Source organism: Zalophus californianus, chromosome 4 (genome assembly GCF_009762305.2).
Source record: "Zalophus californianus isolate mZalCal1 chromosome 4, mZalCal1.pri.v2, whole genome shotgun sequence".
In the NCBI taxonomy this organism is placed as follows: Eukaryota; Metazoa; Chordata; class Mammalia; order Carnivora; family Otariidae; genus Zalophus; species Zalophus californianus.
This window is the reverse complement of record NC_045598.1, coordinates 11038391-11065351: the sequence shown is the minus strand read 5'-3', so window position 1 is coordinate 11065351 and position 26961 is coordinate 11038391. Positions and strand designations below refer to the sequence as shown.

Below are 26961 nucleotides of genomic sequence, written 5' to 3'. Positions count from 1 at the left end.
ACCTTTTTGGCCTGTAAAACAGTAACTTCACACCCACTAAACCACAGCTCCCTATTCCCCTGAACCCCTGACAACCACCCATCTATTTTCTGTTTCTGTGAATTTGACTAGGTGCCTCTTATAAGTGGAATCATACAGTATCTGTGTTTTTGTGACTGGCTTATTTCACTGAGCATCATGTCCTAAAGGTTCACCTGGGTTGTAGCAGGTGTCAGAATTACCTTCTTTTTAAATAATATTCCATTGTATATAGGTACCACATTTTGTTTACCCATTCATTCATTGATGGACACTTGGGCTCATCAACTTTTCAACTAATAGTTTTAGCCTTTTTTGAGTATCATTCTCTAGATCCACTATTTCCTTTGGGGTTGCTAAGTTGTGATTTTTCTGATTGCTATTCCTTTGGTAAGTATTAGCTAGAATTCTTTGAGAAAGAAGGGTTTTCCTTCATCAACTATTTGTTTATGTTTATCATAAAATAGGGTTTGTTCAGGAAAGGCAGAATAAAGGATTGGTTCTTTCTTTTTATGTATCAGTATTCAAAGTAAGAAGCAACTGCCAAAGTGACCAATGAGTTTTTAAAAATATCATTAAGAATCTTTGATTCAAAAATCTGTAGGGGTGCCTGGGTGGCTCAGTCAGTTGGGCATCTGACTCTTGATTTCAGCTCAGGTTATGATCTCAGGGTCATGGGATTGAGCCCTGCGCAGGGCTCTGCACTCAGTGGGGAGTCTGCTTGAGATTCTCTCCCTCTGCTCCTCCCCCCATGCTCTCTCTCTCCTTCTCTCTCTAAAATGAACGGATAAATCTTAAAAAAAAAATTTGTACATGTGCTTCAGCCCATTGAAGCCATTATTTGGGTTGAGGATCACACTATGCAATCTCAGGGGTCCACTGAAATGGGCTCTGTGTGCTTTGTTTTCCCAGGTGGAATCCACACAATATTTAATTATAACTATCTATGTTTGTATCACCTTGGGGTGGTCTTTAGGTAAACATCTTTGTCTTAGTTTCCTTCTCTGTACAAGGAAGTTGGACAAGATGAGCTCTAGAACCCTTCCAGTCAAGACTCTACTTTTTGTAGCATTTTCACATATAGTTTACTCATTTGACTCTCCCAGTCTGGTGACCCAAGGCTATTGTCAACAGCTGCATTTTACAAACATGGAAAGTACCACCTGAGTGATAATATTTTTTTCTAATTTCCCATCCTGCACTTTTTCCACTAGACTTCAAGCTCTGGTTCTCAGGGATATTTTGCATCTCAGGGGACTTGTGAAAATGTCTGGAGACCTTTTTGATTGTCACACGCGGGAGAGGCTACTGTCATCTAGTTGGGAGAGGCTGGGGATGCTGCTAAACATCCTATGGTGGGTAGGACAGCACGCTCCCCAGCCCACATCAATGTCATCCAGCCCCAAGTGTTAATAATGCCAGAGTTGAGAAACCCTGACTTGCATATTCCTTTTAATCTAATGTTTATTCAATGAAAGGATGTATAAAAATGTACACATCTGAGAATTCAGTTATACACGAAATAGAATTATGGGACAGTCTGTTCCTAACATATCCATAGAACTTAGCCATTTGGCGTTCTCCTACATTTCCCCTTCCTATTTCTGGCTCCTATTTTGCCCCTTGAGACTGTTCTATTATTGGCTTAAGGGAAGATTAATGGACAATTTTTATTGCTTTCAGGCCAATGGGAAAACATTACGCCTTGATTTTTTTTTTCTTTAACTTAGGAATTAACATCAAAATCAAGTTTTATCCCATACAGCAGTCAGCTTTTTTTGGGGTCCCATTCCTTTGTCATTTTGATCAATTGAATGGACGTTTTCCATAAACTTAGCATTACCTTTGAAAGTCATTAAAGTTATGGCTCAGGGCTTCTCCCGTATCCCTTCTTTGCTGCATTTGTATTGATTTAAAACAACCCACTTGGTGGTGAAGTGAATTTACCATTGGAAAGTGCTAGAATGGTATGTCCTTTACTATTTGAAAAGTCAATTTGTGAACAAGTATGTTGAATTTGATTTTTAAAAAGACAACTAATTTGTCAGAAACAAAAAATGCAGCTTTTTATTTTGTTTTATTGGTTCGATTTTCAATTTGAGGTAAGGCAGATGCATTTATTCGCTTGCTTATATCAAGTACTCACACACTTTCTCTTATAAACACATTTACGGCTTGTCTAGTTGCTACTGCATCGTTACATTATCTTTCCCTCTTTTGTGTTTTGCTAAAGTAGATGCTAATAATTTTTCTTGACTGGACACAACTACCAAGATGCTTTCTAAAATAAGACAACCTGAGGGTAAATAGTAAGAACATGCTTGGGTTTAAAGTCTCCATGCAGGGCACCAGGGTGGCTCAGTCATTTGAGCATCTGCCTTTGGCTCAGGTCATGATCCTGGGACCCCAGGATCCAGCCCCGTGTCGGGCTTCCTGCTCAGCGGGGAGCCTGCTTCTCCCTCTCCCTCTGCTGCTCCCCCTGCTTGTGCTCTCTCTCTATCAAATAATAAATAAACAAATAAATAAATAAAATCTTCCAAAAAAATAAAGTTTCCATGCACCTTTCAAATTTTATACAGTACTGAGCCCAGCTTCTCCCTGAGAAGCTTGCTGTATTACTGACATTTTTTCCGAGAAGACTTACATCCCAGAAGATCAGGTCATAATTTTTGCTTCTCAAATTATCTTGTAGTTGTTTCATTTTGAAATATAGCCTTCATTAGTATGCTTTTGAGTAATCTAAACTTTCTTAAAATCCTTTTGAGTTTGTAAATACTACTGACTATTATCTTTCCCACATCCTTTAAATGACAGTTAATAAATTCCAATGGAGAGTTTTTAATGCACAGAGTAGGGACTGGGGATGGAGAAAAGGAAGAGAGATCTGTTTATACATGCTGTGGGGAATTAGATTTATAGTTCTGGATTGGGGAGGGATAGCAAAATGGTCTTTGTAAAAGTGACAGTTTTTTTTTTTTTTTTTTTTTTTTTAAGGAAAATCATAAATATCACACTCAGGCTGATCTCCAAGGATGAGTGTTTCTGGGTTTTTGATAGAGCTGACACTGGGTGGCCAGGCTCTAGCCCCAGAGTCCCCACTGCCCAAGAGAATAGATCTTCCTTTGTCTAGGGCAGGATTTGTCAACCTTGGCACTCTTGACATTTAGGGCAGGATAATAACTCTTTGTTGTAGGTAATGTCCTCTGCACTGTAGGATGTTTAATAGCTTCCTGGCCCCATTAGATGCCCTTAGCAGCCCCCCGTTCCCGCTGCCACCACTTTCACATTCCCAATGGCCCCTGGGCAGCAAAGTCAATCCTGGTGGAGAACCACTGATCTAAGGTGAAGATGTCCAGTTCTGGCATTTGTGTGAACGTTTACCAGTGTCACCAGGAGCTGAGACTGTTTTGTCACACGTTGTGTCTGGGGGCTGTTTGGTTTGTATCAGCATGTCATCCATCTGACTGCCTTCCTCCCATGTGAGGTGGGCTCTCCCCCGAGGTGTCGGGTTCTGGGCCATCTTGTGATCATTGTGATCTTTTGCTGGGGCCCTCACTGGTGATCTTTGACCTGAATGCCACGCAACAAGGAAGCTAACGGACAGCTTGGTCAATGAGCTCCAGGACTTTGGACACGTCTCTTGTCTGCTCTGGGCCTGATTCTCCCCCTGCATTATTACTGGGTTTGGCTCAATCACCATTCCCTATGAGGTAGTCCATGAAAGCTGACCATGGAAGAGACTTTGTGGGGAAGAAAGGTGGTGAGGCCAAATTGGTTTGGGAAATGATATATCCTGCAACATCTGCTTGGAGATTCATGATGTTGCATAAGCACGTGAGAGGCTTTCCAGAATTCTCGGCACCCAGATCTCCATGTGGCTCACTCCCCACTTTTCTCCAATGTTACTTCCCAAGAGTCTTTTCCAATCACCCAAACAGGTGATGGTCTAGTGCCTCATCTTTTTTCACATGGCTTCTCATCTCCTGACATTATAGCCTATGAATTTATTTCTTTGTTCATCATCTGTCCCCCTCAACCCAGAACATAGCCTTGGTGTCAGCAGAGACTTGGTCCATTTGTTTGCAGCTGATCCCTAGCATGTGGTACATAGTAGATGCTCAGTAAAAATGTGGAGTTTCACTTGTGGATTTCCAAGTGAATTGAATCAGGGACTTTTTCACTTCCACTCATCAAAGTCTAGGGAAGCAAGCTTGGGAATCAACAAGGGAGAGGGTGTCTAAGTCCTGATAGCCGTGGCCTCCTGACATTCACTTTCTTAGTATGAGCCACTCAGGTCTAAAGGTACCGAAGAGCTGGTATCAGGCTGGAGAGCAAACAAAACGGACTGACTTGCCCGCTCTCCCTGATGGGAGTTGCCGTCTTGGGAACTGAGGAAGAGAGAAACCTTTTGCCTCAATGATCTGCTTGTGGCTCCCCTTCGTCAGGACTCTAGCCAGTCGGAGAAAAGTGAGAATAAAAATCGGGGATAGGTGGAGTGCCCACTATGTGCTCAACACTGTTTATGATGCAAAGGCGGTGCCTCCCTTCAAGGACTTGGGCTAAATTTAGGATCAGAACTCAAAAGGGATCGGATTTACTGGGAGGACACAGCATCTCTTATAAGAACCCAAGGGCTGGGCTGGGCTTCCCAAGGGACAAGGACCAAGGACCAGAAAGCCATCCGGAGACAGCTATTTCCTAGGTCTCATTGTTCATGTCTGCCTCTTTCTGCCTCTTCCCCTGCTTTGCTCACCTGTGGCCCATCACGATGGCGCCCAAACTGCCCCCTAATCCCCGAGACCCCATCATCCAACGGCCTCTCCATCCATCACAGGACCAATTCCTGAGGGAGCAGGGCTTAGCCCAGCTCAGCTTCTGATTGGTTCTCCTGGGTCAGGTGGCCACACACCTCCGGTCCAATCAGCTGTGACCTGAGAGAGTAGCGCTCACGTGACACCAATATAGCCGCTCGGATTCCTCCTTTTGGGTGGAGTGGGAGGGCTGGGTGGGCTTTTTCTCTGCTCTTGGCCCTGGTGCTATTTAGGCTCAAGAACGAGTGGGTGGCTTCTTAAATTTTCTCTATATTTCTGTCCTTTCATGTTTACTCTAAGAACAGAAACATGATGGCGAGGAAAGAGCTAGAGGCTTTATTCTGGCTTTTACCCTCTGTCCCCCCACTTTTTTTTTTTTTTTTTGAGTCAAAAGATAGAGGGCCCTGATAGATCTGGACCAAGGAGCAAACAGGATGAGTGTGCCTTGGGGAATTTTGAGGTGAAGGTGGTCCCCTGCTTTGACAGGTGGTTTTAACTTAATACTGCAGATGGATTTTTTTTTTTTTTTTTTTTTTTTTTTGCTTCTCTAGGCACTGTTCAGGTCTCCAGCCCCCAGGCAACATTTCCAGCTAACGTTCTCTCTGCCTTCCTATAGACAGAGGTGAACCATGCTCTATATGCTACATGTTCTAGGCAACAAATTCCCACAGACTTGGTAGCCTAAAATAATAGAAAGGTATCTTCTCATGGTTCTGGAGGCCAGAAGTCCAAAACCAGCATCAGCTGGGCCACAGTCAAGGTTGCAGCGCCCTTGGATGCTTAGAGGGGAATCCCCTTGCCTCCTCCAGCTCCAGGGCTGCTGGCAGTCCCTGGCTTGCAGACGTACCAGGCCAGTCTCTGCGGCCGTGGTCACACTGCTTCCTCCTCTTCTTTGTGTGTGGTGTCCCCCAGCTCTCATTTGCAAGTGCACTTGTGGATGGCATCTAGAGTTCACCTGGTGATTCCCGGATAACCTCATCTCAAAACCCTTAATTTAATCACACCTGCAAAACCTTTACCTTGTAAGGTAACTTCTCAGGTCCTAGAACTTAGGTCCTGAGATCTTTCGGGGTTACCATTCAGCCCACTACAAGCCCCAAAACTTTCTCCCCCCAGGAGGGTCTAGGCTGGGCAGACACCCCGCAGGATGATCTACCAGAGCCCAGACTGAGGGCTCTTTCTATCATTTGGAACCTTGCTATTCTCCTTTTCTTTTTTAAAGATTTATTTATTTTAGAGAGGGGGCGGTAGAGGGACAGAGGGAGAGAGAGAATCTCCAGCCGACTCCCTGCTGTGCGTGGAGCCCAACATAGGGCTCTACTCCGGGCTCACTCTCACGACCGTGAGATCATGACCTGAGCCGAAGTCAAGAGTCGGAGGCTTAACCAACTGAGCCATCCAGGTGCCCTGCTTGTCTTCTTTTCTTTTTCCTCCTGTTTGTCTTCCCATCAGGAGGAAGCAAAAAGACTAACCGAAGAACAAATCCAGCCCCCAGATATATGCAGAGCCACAGGCTGGCTCGGTAGTGGGCTGTGACCAGACCAGGCCTCTGGTGTCTTAGCCACGAAGCAGGTCCTTGCAGCTCCCTTTTAATAGATGGATTTGCATAAGGAAAGGGAAAGGTTGGAATTTAGACCCTGCTGCCAATCCCGAGATCAGGAGGGATTCATTCCCTATCTGCCCACCCTTCTCTACTTAGAAGCTTTTCGGAAACATCCAGGGCCTCAGAATTTACTCTTCTCCATGCAGACTCCGCTTCATGCTCCCCAGTACCAGGAGGGCACGCCTGGACCCAGGTGTGTCTTCCCAGACTCCCACTCCACGGTCAAGACCGTGACCCCAGTCGTTCCTCTTCTGGCCTAGCCTCAGCAGTCAGCAATCCTGGGCATCCTCATTAGTTGAACTGCTTTTCTGGGTTCCACAGGCAGGCACTTTGCCCCCTGCATGAGGACACACTCACCCGGCCTTTCTGAGCATACAGCCCATCGGCTCCCGCTGGGCCGGGTCTCAGGAGGGGGGTGCTGGGGGGACGTTTAGGTCGGTAGGAGCTGCTGTCTAGACAGCCACCATGGTCCTTTGGGCATGTGAGTCGAAGGGGCAGCAGCAGTAGCTTCCCCTTCTTGGGAAGCACAGCTCCTCATTCGAAGTCTGAAAAAGCTCTTCACACTGAATGGCACAGTAGAGCATTTAAAGAACTCAGGCCCTGGAGCCAGACGGCTGGGGTTCAGACTCTAGCACGGCTACTTCCTAGCGATGTGACATGAGGCACTTGAACCAGAGCCTCTGTGAGCTAACCTGCAAAATGGCAGTGATACCAGGATCCAGATGAAATGCCGTAACACATGTGAAGTGTTTGTGCAGATTAGCGGCAACTATTATTATCAGTGATATTTCTCCCTAAGCAAGTCAGTGTTGGAAGAGCTGCGACAATAATTCAGCGCCCAAATGTACTACATATAAAATATTTTATTATAAAAAGCTCACTTGCATGGCATTTTAGAAGGAATAAAATATATCTCACGCAGCTTTCCTTTTTTGCCCTTACCCTGAAGGCCCTAGGAAAGTGTACCAGTAAAGACTCTGATCTTATGCATCACCGGGCCTTGGGGCCCCCAAGAGCCAACAGCTTCAGGGGCTCTGAGAGAGCCCAGCTGGGCCTCACCCCCACATCATCGATCAGCCTCTTGTTTTGCTTCGTTCCTGAAATGGCCCCGCGTCCTTTCTAGAAAGCTGAGTCACATCTCCTACCCACGGCTCAGGACTCCGGTGAAGAAAGCAAAGGCATATCTTGTTTTCTTTTTGAAACAAAACAGTCCTAGTGGAAGCAAAACAAAAATCACAACCTAAACCAGCTGCTAGGCATCCTCTCCTGATTGGAAAGAGAGGTGTTGTCGCCAACAACTCAGAGTTGGGGAAAAACGATGGGGAAGGTGCGTACCCTGTGAGGACCGTGACGGGGTCCACACCCCGAGATCCGAGGCAGCAGCTCTTCCCAATGCACTGCCACATGAGGTTCTGTGGACGTCAGTCAGTCCCTAGTCACTGGACTCCCCACGCCCCGCTCCCTCGCCCCCATCCACATCAATCTGTATGCATCTGCCCCCTCCACTCCTCAATTGCAGCTGAAGTGGCTTCACTGGGGGTCCGTGGTGTGGAGGGTGAGCGACCGGAGGGACACACCTGAGCAGGGCCATCAGTCAGGTGGCCGGGCGTCAGAAGCCTTCTGCTGGACTTCGTCGTACTGTGGTGGGGGGGTCAAAGGCTCGATGGAGGGAGGAGGGATGTTTTTGTCCGGGAGGCTGATCCTGAAGTCTTTGAGGTGAAGCTTTTCGGATTTAATCCTTCGAACTTTGAGTGGCTTCAGGCGTTTGGCCAACTTGGAGTTCTGCCTGTCGGGTGGATTCCCCGGGCTGGTCTCCGCGTTGGCCCTGGCAGCTGTGGGGCTCGTCTCGTCAAGCCCCGTCAAGGACTCATAGGATGGGAGAGAGATGCTCATCCTCGGGTTCTGGTCCAGTTCCCTCGCTTCCGAGTAGTTTGTGTTCATCACTTCCTCGTAACTGGGGACATAGTACCTGGAGGAGGCCTCTTCCTCCTCCTCCTGGCTGCAAGACAATAAGCACCAACATGGAGAGTGTTAGCATGCGCTCCCGCCATATTGAAAATCACAAGTAGATGAACTCCAGATCCTGTGTCAGCACCGGGTCCACATACACCAGCCTTGTGAACAACCCGTGGGTGCCAAAAGTAATAAAAGCTAACACTTCAGCTGTGTGCTAGGCGTCAGGTACTGTGCTAAGTACTTTAACACATATCAACCAGTTTCATCTTCCTAACAATGCTGTGAGCTAGGTACTACTTTCATACCCATTTTATGGATGAGGAAACTGATACGTCAAGGTTATGTGACTTGGTCATATATTTGGGAAGTGGGAGAGCAGGAACTGAAGGCCACACTCAATGACTACACTGGATGATCTGGAAGTCTTAACACAAGGAAGTGTGAAGCCCCCTTCGCTTTTAAGACTCATGCTTAACCACATGCCAGATGGGCCGTTCTGGCGCCAAGCTGGGTCCTTTTGCCAAAGGCCACACAAACATGCACGAAGCAGCGGCCAGTGTGAAGTAGAATGGTTGTCCCCGGGTAGAGAAGGAATTTCTGCTATAAAATTTATATGTATTTCAAGGTATTCTGTAATTTTGTCTTCCAAGTTCACTATAAGGCTCAAAGGTCTTATCCTCAGGCTTAATCTCTTTTGACTGTTGAAAGAGAAAACCAGAAAGTCAGGGTGTCTTTTTTTCTTTTTCTTTTTTTTACACACGTATAGGGAATAGTGCCATAAGCCATAGTCCAGGACTCTACACTTGAACCTATAGGGTGATAATGGCCAACATCAGCCCCTCCCTGTTTGTCCAGGCCTACCTCTCATTTCCCTTAGTATGTGTGTGCTCCTGGCTAGGGTGGGGAATTAGGGGTGGACTGATTCTCCGTCTCTGTTCTTTTCTGTATTTCCTAAGTTTTCGAGAATATGCGTGCATGATCTTTTATTATCAGAAAATAGGTTTCGTTTCTCCAAGCCAAAAACAACTCCCTTCCCGCTAGAAGGATGACAAGGTTGCAGAAAATCTAAACAACACAGAAAAACCTAAGGCAGAAAATAAAACCGTCCCATCTCCTTCCACCTGGAGACAACCACTGTTAACACTCTGTTGCATACCTTTCCAGACCCCTCTCTGATCCCACAGCTGCAACATTTGATGCAATTAGGACCCTGGCACAGATGCCGTGTTGTAACCTCCCTTTCTCACCATGGTGCACATGGTCCCGTGTTGGCAACTATGGCTCAGCTGTGGCTCTGCAGAATGCTGCCGAGTGGGCGTGCCATAATTTAGCTTGAATGGTGGATATTTAGGTCATTTCTCAGTTTTTGCTCTTCTAAGCAACGCTCTGATAAACCTAAGGGCACAGACTCCTTTGCACTTGCGTGATTTTTCTCCCAAGGGTAAACTCTTAGGAACAGAATAGATTGGGACACGCATCTTCAATATCTCCTCTCGCCATGAAGACTCCTCTGTGTCAGCCGATACCCCCATCAGTGGCCCATTTCCCTACAGCTCTCCAACACCGGGGGCTGCCCGGCTTGGCCATTAAGATAGGCAAAGAATAATGACACCTTCTTTTTGTTTGCGTTTCGTGACGAATGAGGTTGAACATCTCTCATCTGAACATCTACGAGATGCTTGCTTGTATCCTTTGTCCCTTTTCCTACTGGTATGCTCCCCTGTCACACTCATTTGCAAGGGCTCTTTTCCTAGTAGGGATGTCAACTTTCATCATGTGTTCCCCGATTTATTGCTTATCTCTTAAATGCGTTTGTGGCATTTGTGTCCAAATAGAACACTGGTTCCCAACCTTTTCAACGCAAAGCACATACACACAGCCTGTCTGGAGGCTCTGGCTGCCCTGGGCCCCATGCAGCTTTCCTGCCAGCGTCAAAATCTTGATACACCTGTAATCCATTCATACCGCATGATTTGGGAAACTCTGGGATAGAAGTATAAAGCTATTTGGAAAATTATAAACTGCTTTACAGAGCCTTAGTGGGGGAGAGTGGGAAGGCAGAGCCTCCTAGATTAAAACAGTCTCATCAGTGAACCCTATGAGTGTGAGCGTGTGTGTGTGTGTGTGTGTGTGTCCATCCCCCGGTCCAAGGGCGGTCAGCCCGTCCTCACCTGTCTTCTTCCGGGCCGTGCGGCTCGACCCCCGGCTGGTGCTGGATGTGGGCCATCTCCTCGCCTTGCCGCTGCTTCCTCTTGTCCCGGATGCTCAGGCAGATGGAGAGCAGAAGCAGCATCACCCCAGCCCCGACCAGCACGTAGGCCACGGAGAAGGTCTTGCTCTTGAGAATGCCGCTGCCTATCTCTGTCTTGTTGTTCCCCTGAGCTGTCGGCTTTTCGTGGGCGCTGAACCCGGGCACCAGGTTCCACATGGCCATGATGACCCCGAGAACCAGCATCCCCAGGCCGATGGCGGTCAGCGCATAGTGGGAGCCGTTGGCCTTCGACTGGGCCATCATGCCAGTGCGAGCAGGGCGAGGCCCGGTGCAAAGAAAGAAAATAAATAAATGAGCGCACCAGCAGTGGCAGCAAGAACAACAAAAACCCCTTCAACGCACGGAACGAAATCCCTAGTGCTGCCCTAAAGAAGCAGCGGCTGCGCTCTCGAGGGATGGCTTCCAGCAAATTCGAGGCATCCTGTGTGGACAGCTGCGGCCGAGAGGTCTGCAAGGAAAGCAGAAAGAAGAGAGAGGAGGCTCAGTTCAGATTCCCGACATGTTTGTGAACGCAGCGCCGGTACTCTCGAAGGAGTCACGGAGCGGGACCGAGCCGTGCGCTCGGCCAGGCCTGGCCGCTGATGCATTCCAGATGGCTTACGTGCCTGCAGAAGGAGGGCTGATCCGCCTACCCCACCCGAAAAGGAAAAGCCAGACCTTTCCATGCAGGAGACCAGAGAGGTCAGCACTCTGGGGCCTGAAAACATTTTGTGGAATTTAATGAAGTGCAGTGAAATCTCGGCGGGCACGGGGTCCAGCGAGGAGTGTGAACGATGGTGTGCATGAGCCGTGGTCAGTAGCTGTACCCAAATCGCCTGGGCGACGGGCATCCGTCGGGGGTGTGTCCCAGTCCACACGGCCTATGGGCTGCCCCCCACCCTCCATGGCTCCCCATTTCCTGCAGCGGAAAATCTGGGCTCCTGGAGTCACGTGTGTGACCGCCTCTCACCCTCATCTCTCACCTCACCCTTCTCTGCACACCCCCCTCCAGCATTTCTGCAGTTCTCTGGTCCCCCCTGCTCAGCTGCCCCTTCCGTGGACTCCCACAGGCCACCAGTGACTACTGTGGCCAGTCTCTCTCTTCCCATGACACATCTCTGTACCCAGAACATAGCAGGGGCTCCAAACATGTCTGCTCAATCTCTGAATGAAATGAATAGAGGCCACCTGAAGTCTTCCTGCAAGACTCGCCTCCCTTCAGCCACGCGGAGTTTTGCTTTTCCTAAAGTGGCAGAAGCCGGCCTATTCCCCATCTTAGCTGCTGTGCCCAGCCGGGCGAGAAACCCTCCTCCCATGGAGCAGCTCGGAGACCTTGTGCTCAAGGGAACAAGCCCACCGTCCTGGGATTCCACAACCATTTGTTGGCTGGGAGAGTGAGCCAGATAAGCAAGTCACCTGAAGGTTTAGCTCAGAACACTTTCAGGGGCCAGGAGGACCAGCGAGCAGCGGCACCCTTCCTGGCTAACTGCTCCTCAGTACATTATTCCCGGGACAGTGACCTTCACAGAACAGTAAAGCCTGACAGATGTTTGGATGGGCAAGGTCCTATTTTCAACTCTGCATTCTTTCCAATCTTTCCAGAAGGACGGCTAAACAGGCCACTTGAAATCTAATGCTGCAGAGATATTTTCTCATCAAACAACGGGCTCAATCTGAAAGTGGCCACTTTGTTAAAAAAATACTCTAAAAATATTTGGGATAATATCCTTTATCGGCTTGAGGTCTGTTTCTTCTTCTTCTTTTTTTTTTTTCAATCCACAAATATTTCTTGCGCATCTGCTAAGCAGTGTTAGGCACTGGAGGGACACCGGTGAGCAAGTTAAGGGTTAGTGGGGCTTCCGGGCCAGCAGGAAAAAGTCTACAGGGAATAACGACAAAGTGGGAAGAAAGTCTAGAAACTGTGGAATTCGGTAGGTGGGTGTCCTAACTCAGGCTGGAGGGTATATGGAAAGTCTCTGTGAGAGACAAGTCCCACCTCACATAATAGGGTCTGCACCCGAATTGTGCTGTGCTAATGCACATGAGCATACCCACAAATACATGTGTGCTGATGTGTGAACATGGATGTGTAGGCATGCAGGGCACTGAACAGGGATCCCATTCCACTGCAGACAGTTGCTGTGGATCCGCTCAAAAGCCTACCGAACACATGAGGGTATTTGTTTCCCAAATATCACTCATAGCCAGCAAAGGAAAGGATTAGGGGTTTAGCAGTTCTGCCAAATGGATCTGAGACAAGGCCAGAGGAGGAGGAGGGCTCAGTGGTGCGGAGGTGCAGCCAGAGGCTGGTGTGGGAAGCAGGAGATGAAAAAGCCCATGACTGAGCACCTGCTAGGTGCCCAGCAGGTAGGCCTTGTCCTTGGGAGGTGGAGAGTGTGTTTTCTAAACCAGTGATTGGGGCTACTTTAACCTCCCACCCTCCCTGATCTCTCGACTCAAGCTTTGCCTTACCTGTCACATGAGTCAAACAGGCTCCAGATGAGAGTCACCAAAAGAGATGAAAATGTCGGGATTCACACATTTGGGCCTGTTAAATGGTCAGTGATGGAAAACAGGCAATAATGCCCAATGTGGGTAATGGTGTTGGGATAAGTGATTTCATACAATTTTTCCGGACGGCAAATTTTGGCATTGATGGATCAAAAGTTTCAAAAATGCTTATACCCTTTGGCTCTGAGAACTATGTACAAGGCAAGGATATTCATCAAAGCTTTGTAGCAGTGAGATCCTAGAAACTGTTTCAATAGCCAGTCATCTGCATCTGGTTAAATAAAATATGGTACACGTGCTTGTTAAATTATGGTTTTAAGCCAGCTAATACATTTTAAAGTCAAAGTTAAAAAAAAAAAACCAGTATGTTCAGTGTGATTCTAATTTTTAAAAAATTCTATATACACATCTGTACACATGAATGTATAGGAAGGAAGGCTGGATGATCCTCCTTATGTTAAACAAGAGACAGACGATTTTCATATATACAAACATATATGTAAAAATCTCAGGCAAGACACATTCCAAATTTAGCAATGATTTCTTCAGAGAATAGAGAGGGCTTGGGAACTATACCTGTTACCCTGTTTCTGTATTTTGGATTTGTTACAATCAGAAGGTGTTGTTGCAAGGCAAAGCAGTTTGGTGGTTCAACATGAACTTTGGAACCAGGCTGCCTGGGCTCAGATCCTCACTCCCAACTTTCCCAGCGCCTTTGGCAAGTTACTTAACCTCTCTGTGCCTCAGCTTCCACAACTGTAAAAGCAGACCAAGTCTTTCTGGTATTCACCTCATAGGAGAGTTATGATAAGTGAACAAGAGAACATACATAAAGTACCTAGAATTATATGTGACCGGCGCATAGCAAGTTCTTCTAGAAAGGTTTGTTATTTAATTTTATTTAAAGCTTGCATTGCCAATGGAGTGAGACCACCCACGGTGGGCGGGGGCAAAAATTGGTTCTTGGGGATGGTGTGATATAGTCTTAGATATTACAATGGTTTGTGGCCCTCCACCATACATTAACAGACACACAAGATATCTGCAGTATTAAAATTTCATGGAGTGGGGGTAAAATGGGGGCATTACAAAAACAGTGTCTAAAAAGACTCTTTAGGGAACAATACTGGGGAAAAAGGCTGAGAAACACTTATGTTTTATATTAAATTTCAAAACACTCAGATTATGCATCCCATGGTCTTTTTAGTTGTTTTCCGCACTGTGGGATTAGAGTGATTTTTATTTTCTTTTTCTTACTGGGAGAGTAACAACTGGAAACACACAAATGTGTATATGTTGGTTTTAGAATCAAAAAAAGAAATGAAGGTCTTGTGTTTTGGGTTCATGGCAGGGTTATGTGTCCAGGGGGTCGCTTAAAATTGTCCGTCGATTCTGCCCTCCCTCTGGAGACCAGGACTCTGGTGGGTTCACCAGGGGTGTGGAACCCAGCTCCTGAGCTGCAGCTGCTAGCTGTTTATCTTGTTTCTGGCTTGTTGACCCATGTTATATTTAGTAAGGTGTTCTTTCCCTTTCAAAAATATGGAAAGAAGCTAATTTTGTGCTTAGAGGATTTGGACCACATAGTTTCCAACACATCCCTAAAACAGAGCAGCCTTGGCGGGCAGACCGGGGTCCCAGCTCCGCCAGACTCACCTCTGGCTGGACTCTGGCTCATGTTCAGGGAGGCCCTAAAGGATAAGTGAGTGATCCTATACCTGGGTTTTCAAGAAGCGTGGTTAATCTGTTAAGAGAGGCAACTACCTGTTACGTGGGGGCGCTCAGGGCAGGCCTGAAAACAACTCTTCATGCTAAACTCTTGAGTTAAGGACCCACCTGTAAAAAACCAGAAACACAGCTTTCTAAGTAAGCTGTGAGCATTTCCATGTGAGACGCTTATGAGGGAGCAATGTGTTTCCTTTGTTTTTCTTGGCGGGGTGGGGGCATAGGTCGGGCTGGAGGCACAAGCAAGAAAAGTTGTACCAGAAAGTGGGACCGCAGAAGAGGATGACAGTCTGGCAGCTGCGTTTACCAGACCCTTCTGCGGTTTTATCTGTCTTCCACAAGTGCCCCGGAGGGTAAAAGGAGAGGAAACATTCCCCCAAATGATTTTATGAGCAGTGTATAACCTTGATACCAAGACCAAACAAGGACAAGGCAAGAAAGGAAAATGACAGGCCAATCTGATCTGTCTGCACACAAACAAAAATCCTAAACAAAATACCAGCAAATGGAATTCCACAATGTGAGAAAGGAATCCATCAACGTCCTAGAGGAGAACGCAGACAGCAACCTCTGTGACCTCTGTGACAAGCAACTTCTTGCTAGACACGTCTCCAAAGGCAAGGGAAACAAAAGCAAAAAATGAACTATTGGGACTTCATCAAGATAAAAAGCTTTTGCACAACAAAGGAAACAATCAGCAAAACCAAAAGACAACCGACAGAATGGGAGAAGATATTTGTGATGCCTTATCAGATAAAGGGCTAGTATCCAAAATCTATAAAGAACTTATCAAACTCAACACCGAAAGAACAAATAATCCAATCAAGAAATGGGCAGAAGACGTGAACAGACGTTTCTCCAAGTAAGACATACAATGAAAGACACACATGAAAAAATTCTCCACATCACTCAGCATCAGGGAAATACAAATCAAAACCACAATGAGATACCACCTCACACCAGTCAGAATGGCTAAAATTAACAAGTCAGGAAATGACAGATGTTGGCGAGGATGCAGAGAAAGGGGAACCCTCCTACACTGTTGGCGGGAATGCAAGCTGGTGCAATCACTCTGGAAAACAGTATGGAGGTTCCTCAAAAAGCTACCCTACGATGCAGCAATTGCACTACTGGGTATTTACCCCAAAGATACAAATGTAGTGATCCGAAGGGGCACCTGCACCCCAATGTTTATAGCAGCAATGTCCACAATAGCCAAACTGTGGAAAGAGCCCAGATGTCCATTGACAGATGAATAGATAAAGAAGATGTGGTCTATATATACAATGGAATATTATTCAGCCATCAAAAAAATGAAATTTTGCCATTTGCAACAACATGGATGGAACTAGAGGGTATTTATACTGAGCAAAATAAGTCTTTCAGAGAAAGACAATTATCATATGATCTCACTCATATGTGGAATTTAAGAAACAAAACATGAGCATAGGGGAAGGGAGGGAAAAATAAAACAAGACGAAATCAGAGCGGGAGACAAACCATAAGAGACTCTTAATCATAGGAAACACACTGAGGGTTGCTGGAGGGGAGTTGGGGGGGGAATGGGGTAACTGGGTGGATGGGCATTAAGGAGGGCATGTGATGGAATGAGCACTGGGTGTTATATGCAACTGATGACTCTCTGAACTCTACCTCTGAAACTAATAATACACTATATGTTAATTAATTAAATTTAAATAAATTAATTAATTAAAAAAAGAAATACACAATACATCACAATCAAGTTGGGTTTATCCCAAGTATGTAGGATTGGTTCAACATTAGAAAATCAAATAAGGCCATGCACCAGGAGAAAGGATAAGCCATGACAGCATTATTCTGTGAGTCCCACACAGCCACGAATATAAGTCATCTGCAGCTATGTGCACCAACGTGGCCCATTGTGACAAACGTGACGTTGAACAGAAAAGCAAACGCAGCATGTTTCCATTTCTGTGACGTTCCAAACCTGGTAAAACCAAACAATATATGGGTGTTTATTTATTACATTGTTCCTTACACTTCACAGATACCTTATAGAGACCCTTTTCATTTGCTGAATTACTTCGTAATAGGAATTTCCAACACCCATCAACACCTTTCCACCACTCTTTGCGTAAATTCCAAACTCCTTTGCTGTGGCCTCAAGCCCCACCAGATTGGACTGGCTCCTGCCTTTCTCATATCTTCTCTCTTGGCTCACCAACCCTCAGTGGCTTCTGTTCTGTTTTTTACCCACACCAAGCACGTTCTGCCACAGGGCCTTTGTACTTGCTGTTCCCCATACCTGAAACACTCTTCCATCTGTCTCTTTGGTCTGGCGACTTCTTTACTACTTCTGTCTCTCAGCTCAAATGCCACCTCCGCAGTGAGGATTTCCTTAACCATTCTATATAAAATGTCCCTCCATCACCCAGCTACTCTTAAGCCCCGTGCTTGGTTCCTTGATGACATTCCTTCCCATGGATGGATGACATTACCTCACAATCTATAATAGTATTGTTTCGCTTTCTTATTGGCTCCCTGTCTCCCCCAGTGGAGGATAAACTCCCCGAATGAAAGTTCTTGTTAGGGAACCTAACAGGTGCTTAATAACTATTGGTAGAATGAATATCTGGCAAGTTAAAAAGTTTAACCAATGTCCCGTATCAATTTGGGGAAATTCCCAGTCCACGGTGGGCACCGAGGGGGAGAGGATTAGTTTGAGCAACTTTCCAGAGTATCTGTACGCAAATGATTTGCCAGCAACATGGGAGAGGTGCCCAGGCTAAATGTGACTTTCATTCTGACCCGAGAAGGTGACTCTACCAACATTCCCAGGTGGAGGGCTTTTTTTTTTTTTTAAGATTATTTATTTATTTGTCAGAATGAGAGAGAGAGAGAGAGAGACAGCACAAGCAGGGGGAGAAGCAGGCTCCCCGCTGAGCAAGGAGCCCAACGTGGGTCTCGATCCCAGGACTTTGGGATCATGGCCTGAGCCGAAGGCAGGTGCTTCACCGACTGAGCCACCCAGGGGTCCCTCCATGGTGGAGTTTCTGGTTTCAGCGTTCCCTCGTGTTCCTAGGCAGAAGTCTGCTGGGGTGAGAGCCCGAGCCTTGCTCCTTTTGGGCAGCCTCTGTCTTCCCTCCCACTGGCACCCTTGGCAGACCAGAGCCAGCAGGGATGTCCGGGGTGGGGGTGGATAGTCACAGCTCTGGACTTCAGAGCACTCCACCTGGTTGAGACCCGAGTGCAGCCATCCTGCACCTGGACTGGAGTCTCTATGAATCTAATGTGAAGACAATGCTTTGAATAAAATTGAACAAAAGAAAGAAAAAAAAAACCAGTGTTGTCCTCGCTGCGGCAGAGCAAAGGGTCCCAAGTGATAGCTAAGCCTTCCCTTGCCCGTTCCCAGAATTTCTGAATCCCAGAAATTCCATGGGGATTTGGAAAGCAGGGATCTGATCTAGACCCCTCCGTGGCCATCAAGCTTGCCCCCTGGCCCTGGAAGGCGCAGTTCCAGGAGCGCCTGGCCCGGCCCAGCTGCCTTTCCCGGGGAGGGGAATCTCAGCGGTCCGAGGTGCCTGGCAGCTTGACCAGTCCCCAGGACAAAGAGGCTCCTTGACAGGTCTCCCTGTGCCCCAACCTCTGCCTGCCAAACTGCATAATTGGAAACGGGATCCCCAGCTGCATTCCCAGGGAACCAGGCCACATTCCCATCACAAAGGAAGAACACAGTGGGGGCCTCTTGGGCCAAGTTTCAGCCCCTAGTCACTTTGGTTACCAAGTTCCGGTCCCAGGCAGGGGGGCACGGGAGGAGAAAGGCGCTGAGCCACCACCACCGTGCTGCCCCAGTCCTGCCTGGGCATTTCAGGCCACCTCCCCACCAACCAAGGTCAAAGGTGTCAGGTTCCCATTCTTTGAGAACAAGTTTTTGTAGCTTGAGCATTCAGGAAAAATGAAGTGCAATGAGTGCAAATGAGTCATAAAAGTAGAGGGGAGGAGAGAGGGCTGCCTGGGCCCGAGAAAGCTGACGGGGGTAAAAGAAAAGAAGGGATGTGCAGGAATCTGCCAGGCAGAGCGGTAACTATAGGAATAGTCGTAGAAGTACCAGCAGCATCCACCCTTCAAGGAATGATTAGCCCCACTATCTCTGAGTCTCAGAGAGGTTATGTAATTTGCCCTAGGTCACACAGCTCTAGGCAGCAGGCAAGATTCACAATCAAATCCCCGCGGACTTTGCAGTGCAACCTCCTTCCCTCGCACCACACCCCTCCCTGGGCAGGGCGGGCAGGCCTGCGGTGAGCACTGCACTTTATCCTCAGAGATATTTCGTCACAAAAGCACCGGGGGTAACAGGTGTGCCGTTGTGAAACTGGCTTTCTAGAGAATTTGAGTCCAACAATTCCTGGGTTCCTATCGTGTGCCAGGGGCTTTGGGGTCACACATCCATGCACAATCCTTCGAGAGGTATTCTATTTGTTTTATAGATAAGGACACCGAGGTTCAGAGAGGTACAGGAACTAATCCAAAGTTACACAGTCAGTACAAGGCAGGGATAAGGTGTGTCTGATTCCAAAACCCATGCTTTTAACTACCAGTACTGCTAAAATGGGGCTTAACAGGAGGCTACAGAGAGAGCAACACATTAGCTTTGGAGCAGGTGGGGGAAGGAAGATAGAGCTGCACCTGGGGGCACCTGGGTGGCTCAGTCGGTTAAGCATCTGCCTTCGGCTTGCGGTTGCTTCTCCGTCTCCCTCTGCCCTTCCCCCCTGCTTCTGCACCCTCTCTCTCTCTCTCTCTCTCTCTCTCAAATAAATAACTAAAATCTTTAATAAAAAAAAAAGCAGCCACTTTGCAGGCCTTGAAGTGTATGTACATTTACCATGGGTGGAGTTTGGGGGTATGAGGAGATGACGGAGACCTGTGGGAAGGGTTCAACCCAAGAAATTGCAGAGAGGGGAGAGAGGACAGTTTCCAGACGCCTGCCACTTGTTGCAGAGAAAAGAGGCAGCTTCCCCCCTCCCAACAGAAGAGCTCCATGGATTTTAGAAGACCTGACATTTCCAGTCTCCTTGCTCATCCACTTAAATGTTGGTGAGATTAAGGAAGTCAAACAAGTTCTGATGACTCCAGGAGTCATCAACAGAGGGAGCGAGTTAACAAACTGGGTATTGGGACGCCTGGGTGGCTCAGTCGGTTAATCATCTGCCTTCAGCTCAGGTCATGATCTCAGGGTCTTGGGATCGAGTCCTGTGTCGGGCCCCCTGCTCAGCTCAGCCTGCTTCTCCCCCTGCTCTCGCTCGCTCACTCTCTCTCTCAAATAAATAAATAAAATCTTAAAAACAAAACAAAAACAAACCGGGTATCTAAGTCTGCTGGAGCTTGACACGGTATCTTTCTCTAAGCAAGTGGCTGGCGTGTGACCCTATTTGCAAGGCTGGCACTAGGAACCGGTCTCAAAGGCTCCAGCCACATTCAATCTTTCTTGGGAAAGGTGACATCGCTGTGTGTCCCCTCCGCCAGGATGGAGTCTGGTGCCTATGAGATGCAGGGCAGCATCCAGAGCTCCTGTCACCAACAATTCAAAGGGAGTCTGACAGTTTGATCCCTCTCCAGGCTCTGGGGATGGGCCACCAGTGGCCTCCCACTCTGGCAAGCAGGGCTGAGCACAGGTGCTACCATCCCACCCGGCCCCAGCATGCAGCCAGCAACAGACACATCGGCTATGTTTCCCGGACACGAGTGTGCTGGGCTCACGCTGAGTGCTTGGCATGGGTCAGCTCATTTGTTCCACCCAAGCATCCTATGAGGCAGGTGCTCTTATCACCCCTTCTGTCCACGTTATCACTGAATACACTGAGGCACAGAGAGGTTGAGAAACTCGCCCCAGGTCACACAGCGTGTAAGTGGTGGCTCTGTGGAGTCTCCTTGTTCAGAACTCCCTCATCCACGAGGTAGTAGGAAAGCAGCTGTTCAGCCAAACTCACCAAGGCCGGGCAGGTGGCACCTGTTATAGGTACCCCCCGACTGGGGCCAGTGAGATGTCGTAGCTGAACTTCCCGGGACAGGGAGCTCATGCGACTTTGCGGCTCAGGTCAGTGTGCTGGCTGCTGGCCAGGCTTGTGTGAACCTGGGCACCATGTGGACGAAGCCTGTGTCCTTGTGCAGAAGGTCATTTTGGACACTGCCCCGATTCATTTGTTCCTCCTCCCCAAGAGGCATTCTGCAGCAAAAAAAAAGTAGAGGAGGGCAGAGGCGAGAACTCACATCAGGGAGCTCAGGTTTATTTGCGAGTATCAGCCCCTCCCAGCACGCAGTGGGTTCCCAGGGTGGGCTTGGGACCAGCGGCTGTGCTCCCACCGTAGCCCAGCTCTTTCACGCTCGCCTGGAGGCTCCCTCTCACCTTTGTCCGCTTCAGCAGCCTCACTGGTCAGGGGAGCTGGACTCGGATCAACCTCATGGGTTGGTATGCATGATGGGCTCAAAGTTTGGGGATTCGGGCATTTAGTGAGTCACTCGACAGAACATGAACAGAGCAGCTACTGTGTGCTGGGACCTGCTGTAAGTGCTGGGGATAGAGGAATGGCCAAGACAGACAGACAACCACCTGTTGGAGAAAACTCCGCAGAATGCTGGGTGGAGAGGACCAGCTGGGAGCAATGATGCTGACACCCCCCCGGGGCGGGGAGTAGGGAGTGCGGGGCTGGGGACTTGAAATGCAGTGGTCAGGGAACACAGTCACTGAGAAAGCGGTATTTGAGCAGGGGTTTGAAGGAGGTGGGGGAGGGAAACATGTGGATATTTGGGCGAAGGACCTTCCAGGCAGAGGGAACCACGGAACGCAGGTGCTGAGGCAGGAGCCTGCCGGGCTGTTCCCAGGCACAGTAAGGCTGGAAAATCAATGAGTGACTGCATTACGAGCACAGAGTAACGGCTCCCAACGTGTTAGCTGTTATTTCCAGACTTGTGGAGGCAGGTGAGCATCTATCATCTTTACAGAGGCCCGGGGTGGGGTGGGGGGTGTGAGAGGCTAATTCAAGGCCATTGAAGTTGAGCGCAGAGAAGAATCTGGGGTTTAGCTTGGGGCTATTTGCCACTCACCCACTCCGAGTTTCTCAGAATTTGGGAGAAGGTAATGGGAGGCCGAATAATGATCCCCCACCCCACCCCAAATATCCAGATTCTAATCCCTGGAATTTGTGACTGTTAACTCTATATGGCAAAAGGGACTTTTCAGGTGTGATTAAATTAAGGATCCCGAGATGGGGAGATTAGCCGGGATTATCCAGGTGGTCCAATTTAATTACAACTGTCCTTAGAAGAGGGAGGCGAAAAAGGTCAAAGGAGGAAGCAGGAGATGTGAGGTCAGAAGCCAGGGGCTGTGGCCACGAGGGGAGGGGCCCTGAGCCATGGGGTGCAGCCACCTCTGGCACTGGAGAAGGCGAGGAAGCCACTTGTCCCCTCAGCTTCCAGAAGGAACCGGCCCCGCAAACCTGCTGACTTTAGCCCATGAAACTGAGGGCTTCTGGCCTTACTTAGGAGCTGCAAGAGAGTACAGGTGGTGTTGTTTCCAGCCACCCTGTGGGGTAATTTGTTACAGCAGCCGCAGAAAATGCACGCAGGCCGCCTGCACAAGCATACCCTTCCTCTGGCACCTGCCAGCGCTCAGACCGTTCACTTGTCCAACAGCTCCTTTAATTGGGCCCCGTTCCTGGATCCTGATCAAATGGATCCCTTGGTGAATTTTGCACCTCTTCCTCACGTGGCCAGGCTGGAGGGAGGCTGGGCAGCCTGGCCCTCCTGCATCGGGTTTACATTTTAACCCGAGGTTGCTCTGGCGGCAAGCCTGCACTTGTTCTAACGTGGCTGGGGTGGAAACTGACAAAGGCGTGCATTCTCATGCTGTATTGGCAAGGCACCCGCTTTCCTGGTGGCTCATATACCTCCAGTTCCTCAGTCCTTGGGACAAAGCTTGGCAGACGTTTATTTTCTGGGGTCCTTATATGGGGGTTTCAAGTCAAAACTGGAGGTGTGGAGAGAAGACAGGCAGACCTCCGCGGGCAGATGGATCCTGCAGAAGCAAAGCCCTCCCTGTTCCCAGGCCTTTAGCACGGCTGCCCTTGATTGTGGAGGCCAGGACACAGTCGGAGAGCATTTATCCTGCCCATATCTGGACATTTTCTTTTTTAGCCACAGTGATGCTGCTTCCACAGAAGGGGTTCCTAAAACTTCTGCCAAGCACCCTTTTGGAATCCACTCAAGCTTGTCCAGCCCTCTCCCTGCCCTCTCTTCTCGTGCTACCTGTGATTCCCACCTGAAGCCCCCGGGGCTCCACCTGCTTCCGGTTTTCAGGAAGTCACTTCCCTGAAAGTCACACCCAATTCTTTTCCCAACTGTTAACGTTCTGGGATCACAGTAGGCATCCGTGGATGGTCTCCTAAGCGTTTACCAAGTGCTGGGTGCTTTCCGTGCATTTATTATTATTGTTATTAATGGCATTTAGACAATTTAGTATATCTTATTTGATATAAATATTAACGATTTATTATTTCTATGATTTAGTTAATATACTTATTTAAAAAAATGTGTCATATATTAACACATTGAACATTCCCACGATCCCTGATGAGAAGCTTTCTGGAGTAATCACCATTTCACAGATGAGGAAATGGATGTTCAGAGAAGTTAAGAGGCCTGCTCGAAGTCATCCAGCTAAGCTTCGAACTGGCTATATCTGAGGGCAGAGCTAGCGCTCCACCCCCCACCCCTGCCTCCCGGTGCCCCGCACCCCCAGTGAGAGCCCCCTCGCGGCACCCTAGATGCTTCCAGCCCTTCTGAGACTGACCTCAGTCTCTGTGGTCAGGTGGTAGAATTCCTTGTTTCCCTTCGTGCTATTTCCCCTCCATAAAAACCAACTTCTCCCGTGTGAGTCACTCAGCCCCCTGCAACCCCTGATAGTCATCTGGACATATTGTAAATAATTGACGCTGGGATGTTTAATCATAAAACTGGAACTGAGGTTAAGACAGGGCAGCGCGCAGGAGTTGAGGAGGAGAATAACAGCCCGTGGAGGAGGCTTGCGTGGCGGGGCTGGCACTCCTGTAGGGAAGTAAAAGGAGAATGAACCTCTGCGAGTGCTCACGACGTCCACAGCATCGCTCGCGCTCCCCAACACCATGTCCCTTGTTGCTTCCAGTAGCCCGGGAGGACAGTGCTACTGTAACCACCCCCAACAATACACAGAAGCTGGAGGGCACAGTCCGTGCAAGGGTTGGGGTTCAATCCCCTCTGTCCAGTAGATCAGGCAGTGTCAACCTCATAGGGTTAAGGAGTGAAGGGTTAAGATACAGATGACGTTTGGATTCTGTGCTGGCCACCACGGGAAGTGGCCTCATCGTCAACAGATGAGCCCCAGTGAAACCCCTGAGGTGCGAAACGATTTCTCAGGGGCACCAGCGGGCACGACTTGGCTGCCATTCCTCTCTGCCATGCTGGTCTGTAACTGCCAGTCAGGCCCCAGCTAAGGGCTGGAAAAGGCGATGACCTCCTCGGGAGGCCCCAGAGCCAGCTGGCTGAAGCAAGATGTTACCTGGAGGGCACAGCTCACCTCCCAGCCCGGCTCACCTGATCTTTTCTTCTCTTACCTGTGCTGGAGGGAGGGGAAGAAGAGCAGGTAATGTTGACTCACTAGCCTGGTATTCTCAGTAGGGTGGTTTTGTTCTGCCAGCTCATGGTTCCCAATATCCACTCTGCCCTTCCTCCATCGTAAGGAAACTCCTGATGCTGTTTTCCAAGACTTCCCAGAATAAAGAGCATTACCCAGCCTCTTGAGCAGTGAGCTGTGCCATGCCACAGGACTATGTTCCCCACAATGGGACATAAGCAGAAGTGTGTATCAGGGGAGGGGGACATTCAGGAACGGTTTGTAGAAGGGACATTTAGAAGGTACATTTCTCTTTTTCCCCCCCCCCTTTCCTCCTTTCTATTGACCGTGGTGTAGATGTGATGGCTGGAGCTCAGCAGCCATGCTGGAGCATGAGGTCAAGGATGGCAGAGCAGTAAGAGAGAAGGAGTCCGGGACCCTGGTGATTGCTGAGCCATCCTCCCAGCCCTAGACTGCTGAACTCTGGACTCTGTTTACACGAAAGAAAACAAATATTTACTTTATTGAATCTATTGTTATGTAGGGCTTTTTGTCACCTAAACCAGCCCAGGCCTGGTGAATCGTAACAGTGAATTTGTTATTATTTATAAGCCTAACAGCTATATCAAGGATACTGCTAAAAGCTCTGCCTATAGAGTTTATTTAATCATCCCATGAACGCCGAGAGTCAGATGGTATTGCCCCATTTTACAGAGGAGGAAACTGAGGTCTCACCTAAAGCCAAACAGCAGGTCTCTCTGACTCCAGTCTCCCATCCTGCCATTAAGAAAAGATAACCAGAGGGAAGTATGGCAGACAGACTCGTAAAGTGGCCCCACGGTCCCTGCCTCCTGGTGTTTATGCCCTCGTGTGACCCCTCCACTTAAGTGTGGGAGGAACCTGTGGTTTGCTTCTGGCCAAAAAAATATGGCAACTGATGGGATGAAGGTTATTATGTGAGACTATATTACATACAACTGTAATGTCCACCTTGCAAGGAGATGTTCTCTTGCTTGCTGACTTTAATAAAGTGAGCGGACATTTTGGGGAGAGACCCATGTGGCAGGGACCTGAGGTAGGGTCCCAATGACAAGTGTAGGCACCAATGCTGCCATCAGCCACAACAGCTCGGAAGTGGATCCTTCCCCACTTGACCCTCCGGATGAGAACCCATCCGTGGCCTATACTCTGATTGTGGCCTTGCAGAGAACTGGGCTGAGCTGTGCCTGCACTCCTGACCCACAAAAACTGAAATAATAAATGAGTTATTTTGTGCCACTAAATTTGTGGTAATTGGGTACAAAGCACCAGACCAAGAGGGGAACTTTATGAAGAGGGTAACAGCGTGCTCCCAGTGGGCTCCGGAGAGATTAGGGGAGGTCAGTGAGGACCCCATCTCTCCCCATAGGAGGATTAGGGAAAGGGTGGGGCAGTCTGAAAGTCAGGCTGAGAGGCTTACAACGGTGGGAGCGAAGCCTGGAGGCTGGCTGTGGGCAGGTGCAGCTCTGTGAGGCAAAGGTGCCACGTTCCAGAGCCAGGCCTTGGCGACTGAGCTCCATGTGGATCAGGAAGAGAGGGGACTTATGGTGGTACGAGGCAGGACTCTGTACCAGCCGTGGCTCCTCTGTTCGACTAGCTGTTCCTTATACCCTGTGGAGCCTCAGTGTCCTCATCTGTAAAATGGCAATAATGATACCTTCCTGAAGAAAGAATGTGCAGAGAAAGTGCTCGTCGGTGGAGTGCTGGCCGAGCGGCAATCTTCACAGGAAAGAGGGGCATGAGAGACTCAGTGCGGGCTCTCCGAGAGCCTGAACCTGACCTGGGGAAAGAGGACAGCCTGGACAAAGTAGCTGAGAAGGGCTCTTCGGGCAGAGAGGCTGGGAGTCGGGATGGAACACAGGGTCCAGAGGTTCCGGAGGCGGGGCAGGCAGGGAGGGGCAATGGTCAGCCTCAGGCAGCCTGGAGGTGTCCAGAGGACTCTGCTCTTCCACCGGCCCATGGCCATTCCCATTCCTGGTGGAATGGCACCCGGATTCTCCTTTGCCAGAACCTCCCGGCTCTCAGTCCAAGTGTGTGACCCTAACCCTGGCTCCAGGGGCGGCACCTGCCAATCACAGGGGCCAATCAGGGCATTCGCCACCGTGGGGAATGGGTGCTGGGAGAGGAAAGGAGAATGGAGTGGGGGGAGGGGAGAAAAGGGGAATAAAATAATAGCAGCAATAATCAAACAAGAGAGAGGCCCTGCATGGCTACTGAAGATGATGTGGTGCAAATTAAGGGCTGGATTCATCCAACCTCCTGAGCTGAGGCCCAGCACCTCCACCCACCACCCTGCAAAGAAATGCTGGTTCCCTAATTCCACAACCACCCAGCCACAAGAAGCTGCAGAGCCACGTGGGGCCATTGCTGAGCCATCCTCGACGTGGAGCTCCACGGGGTGGCACGACACCGGTTGCACCCAGGT

At 48.8% G+C, this 26961-nt stretch overlaps 2 protein-coding genes across 5 annotated transcripts in view; both read right to left on the bottom strand.

The window, feature by feature from the left end:
* Positions 1-6147, bottom strand: part of FHAD1 (forkhead associated phosphopeptide binding domain 1) — a 142534-nt gene extending 136387 nt beyond the window's left edge. Inside the window, exon 1 of one of the 2 annotated variants that reach the window (XM_027603961.2) lies at positions 4772-6147. The gene's annotated coding sequence lies outside the window, so the exon portion shown is untranslated. The remainder of the gene's footprint in view (positions 1-4771) is intronic. The other variant, XM_027603885.2, reaches the window with a different exon arrangement.
* Positions 6148-6251: 104 nt separating this feature from the next.
* The window catches only part of TMEM51 (transmembrane protein 51), a 55182-nt gene continuing 34472 nt past the window's right edge, over positions 6252-26961 (bottom strand). For 2 of the 3 annotated variants that reach the window (XM_027618838.2, XM_027618828.2), the window contains exons 2-3: positions 10560-11108; positions 6254-8431 (exon numbers count right to left, since the gene is read on the bottom strand). In XM_027618838.2, the coding sequence (XP_027474639.1) occupies positions 8023-8431; positions 10560-10903 (753 nt within the window). In that variant the 5' untranslated portion in view covers positions 10904-11108 and the 3' untranslated portion in view covers positions 6254-8022. Of the gene's footprint in view, positions 8432-10559; positions 11109-26961 lie in introns of all 3 variants that reach the window. The other variant, XM_027618819.2, reaches the window with a different exon arrangement.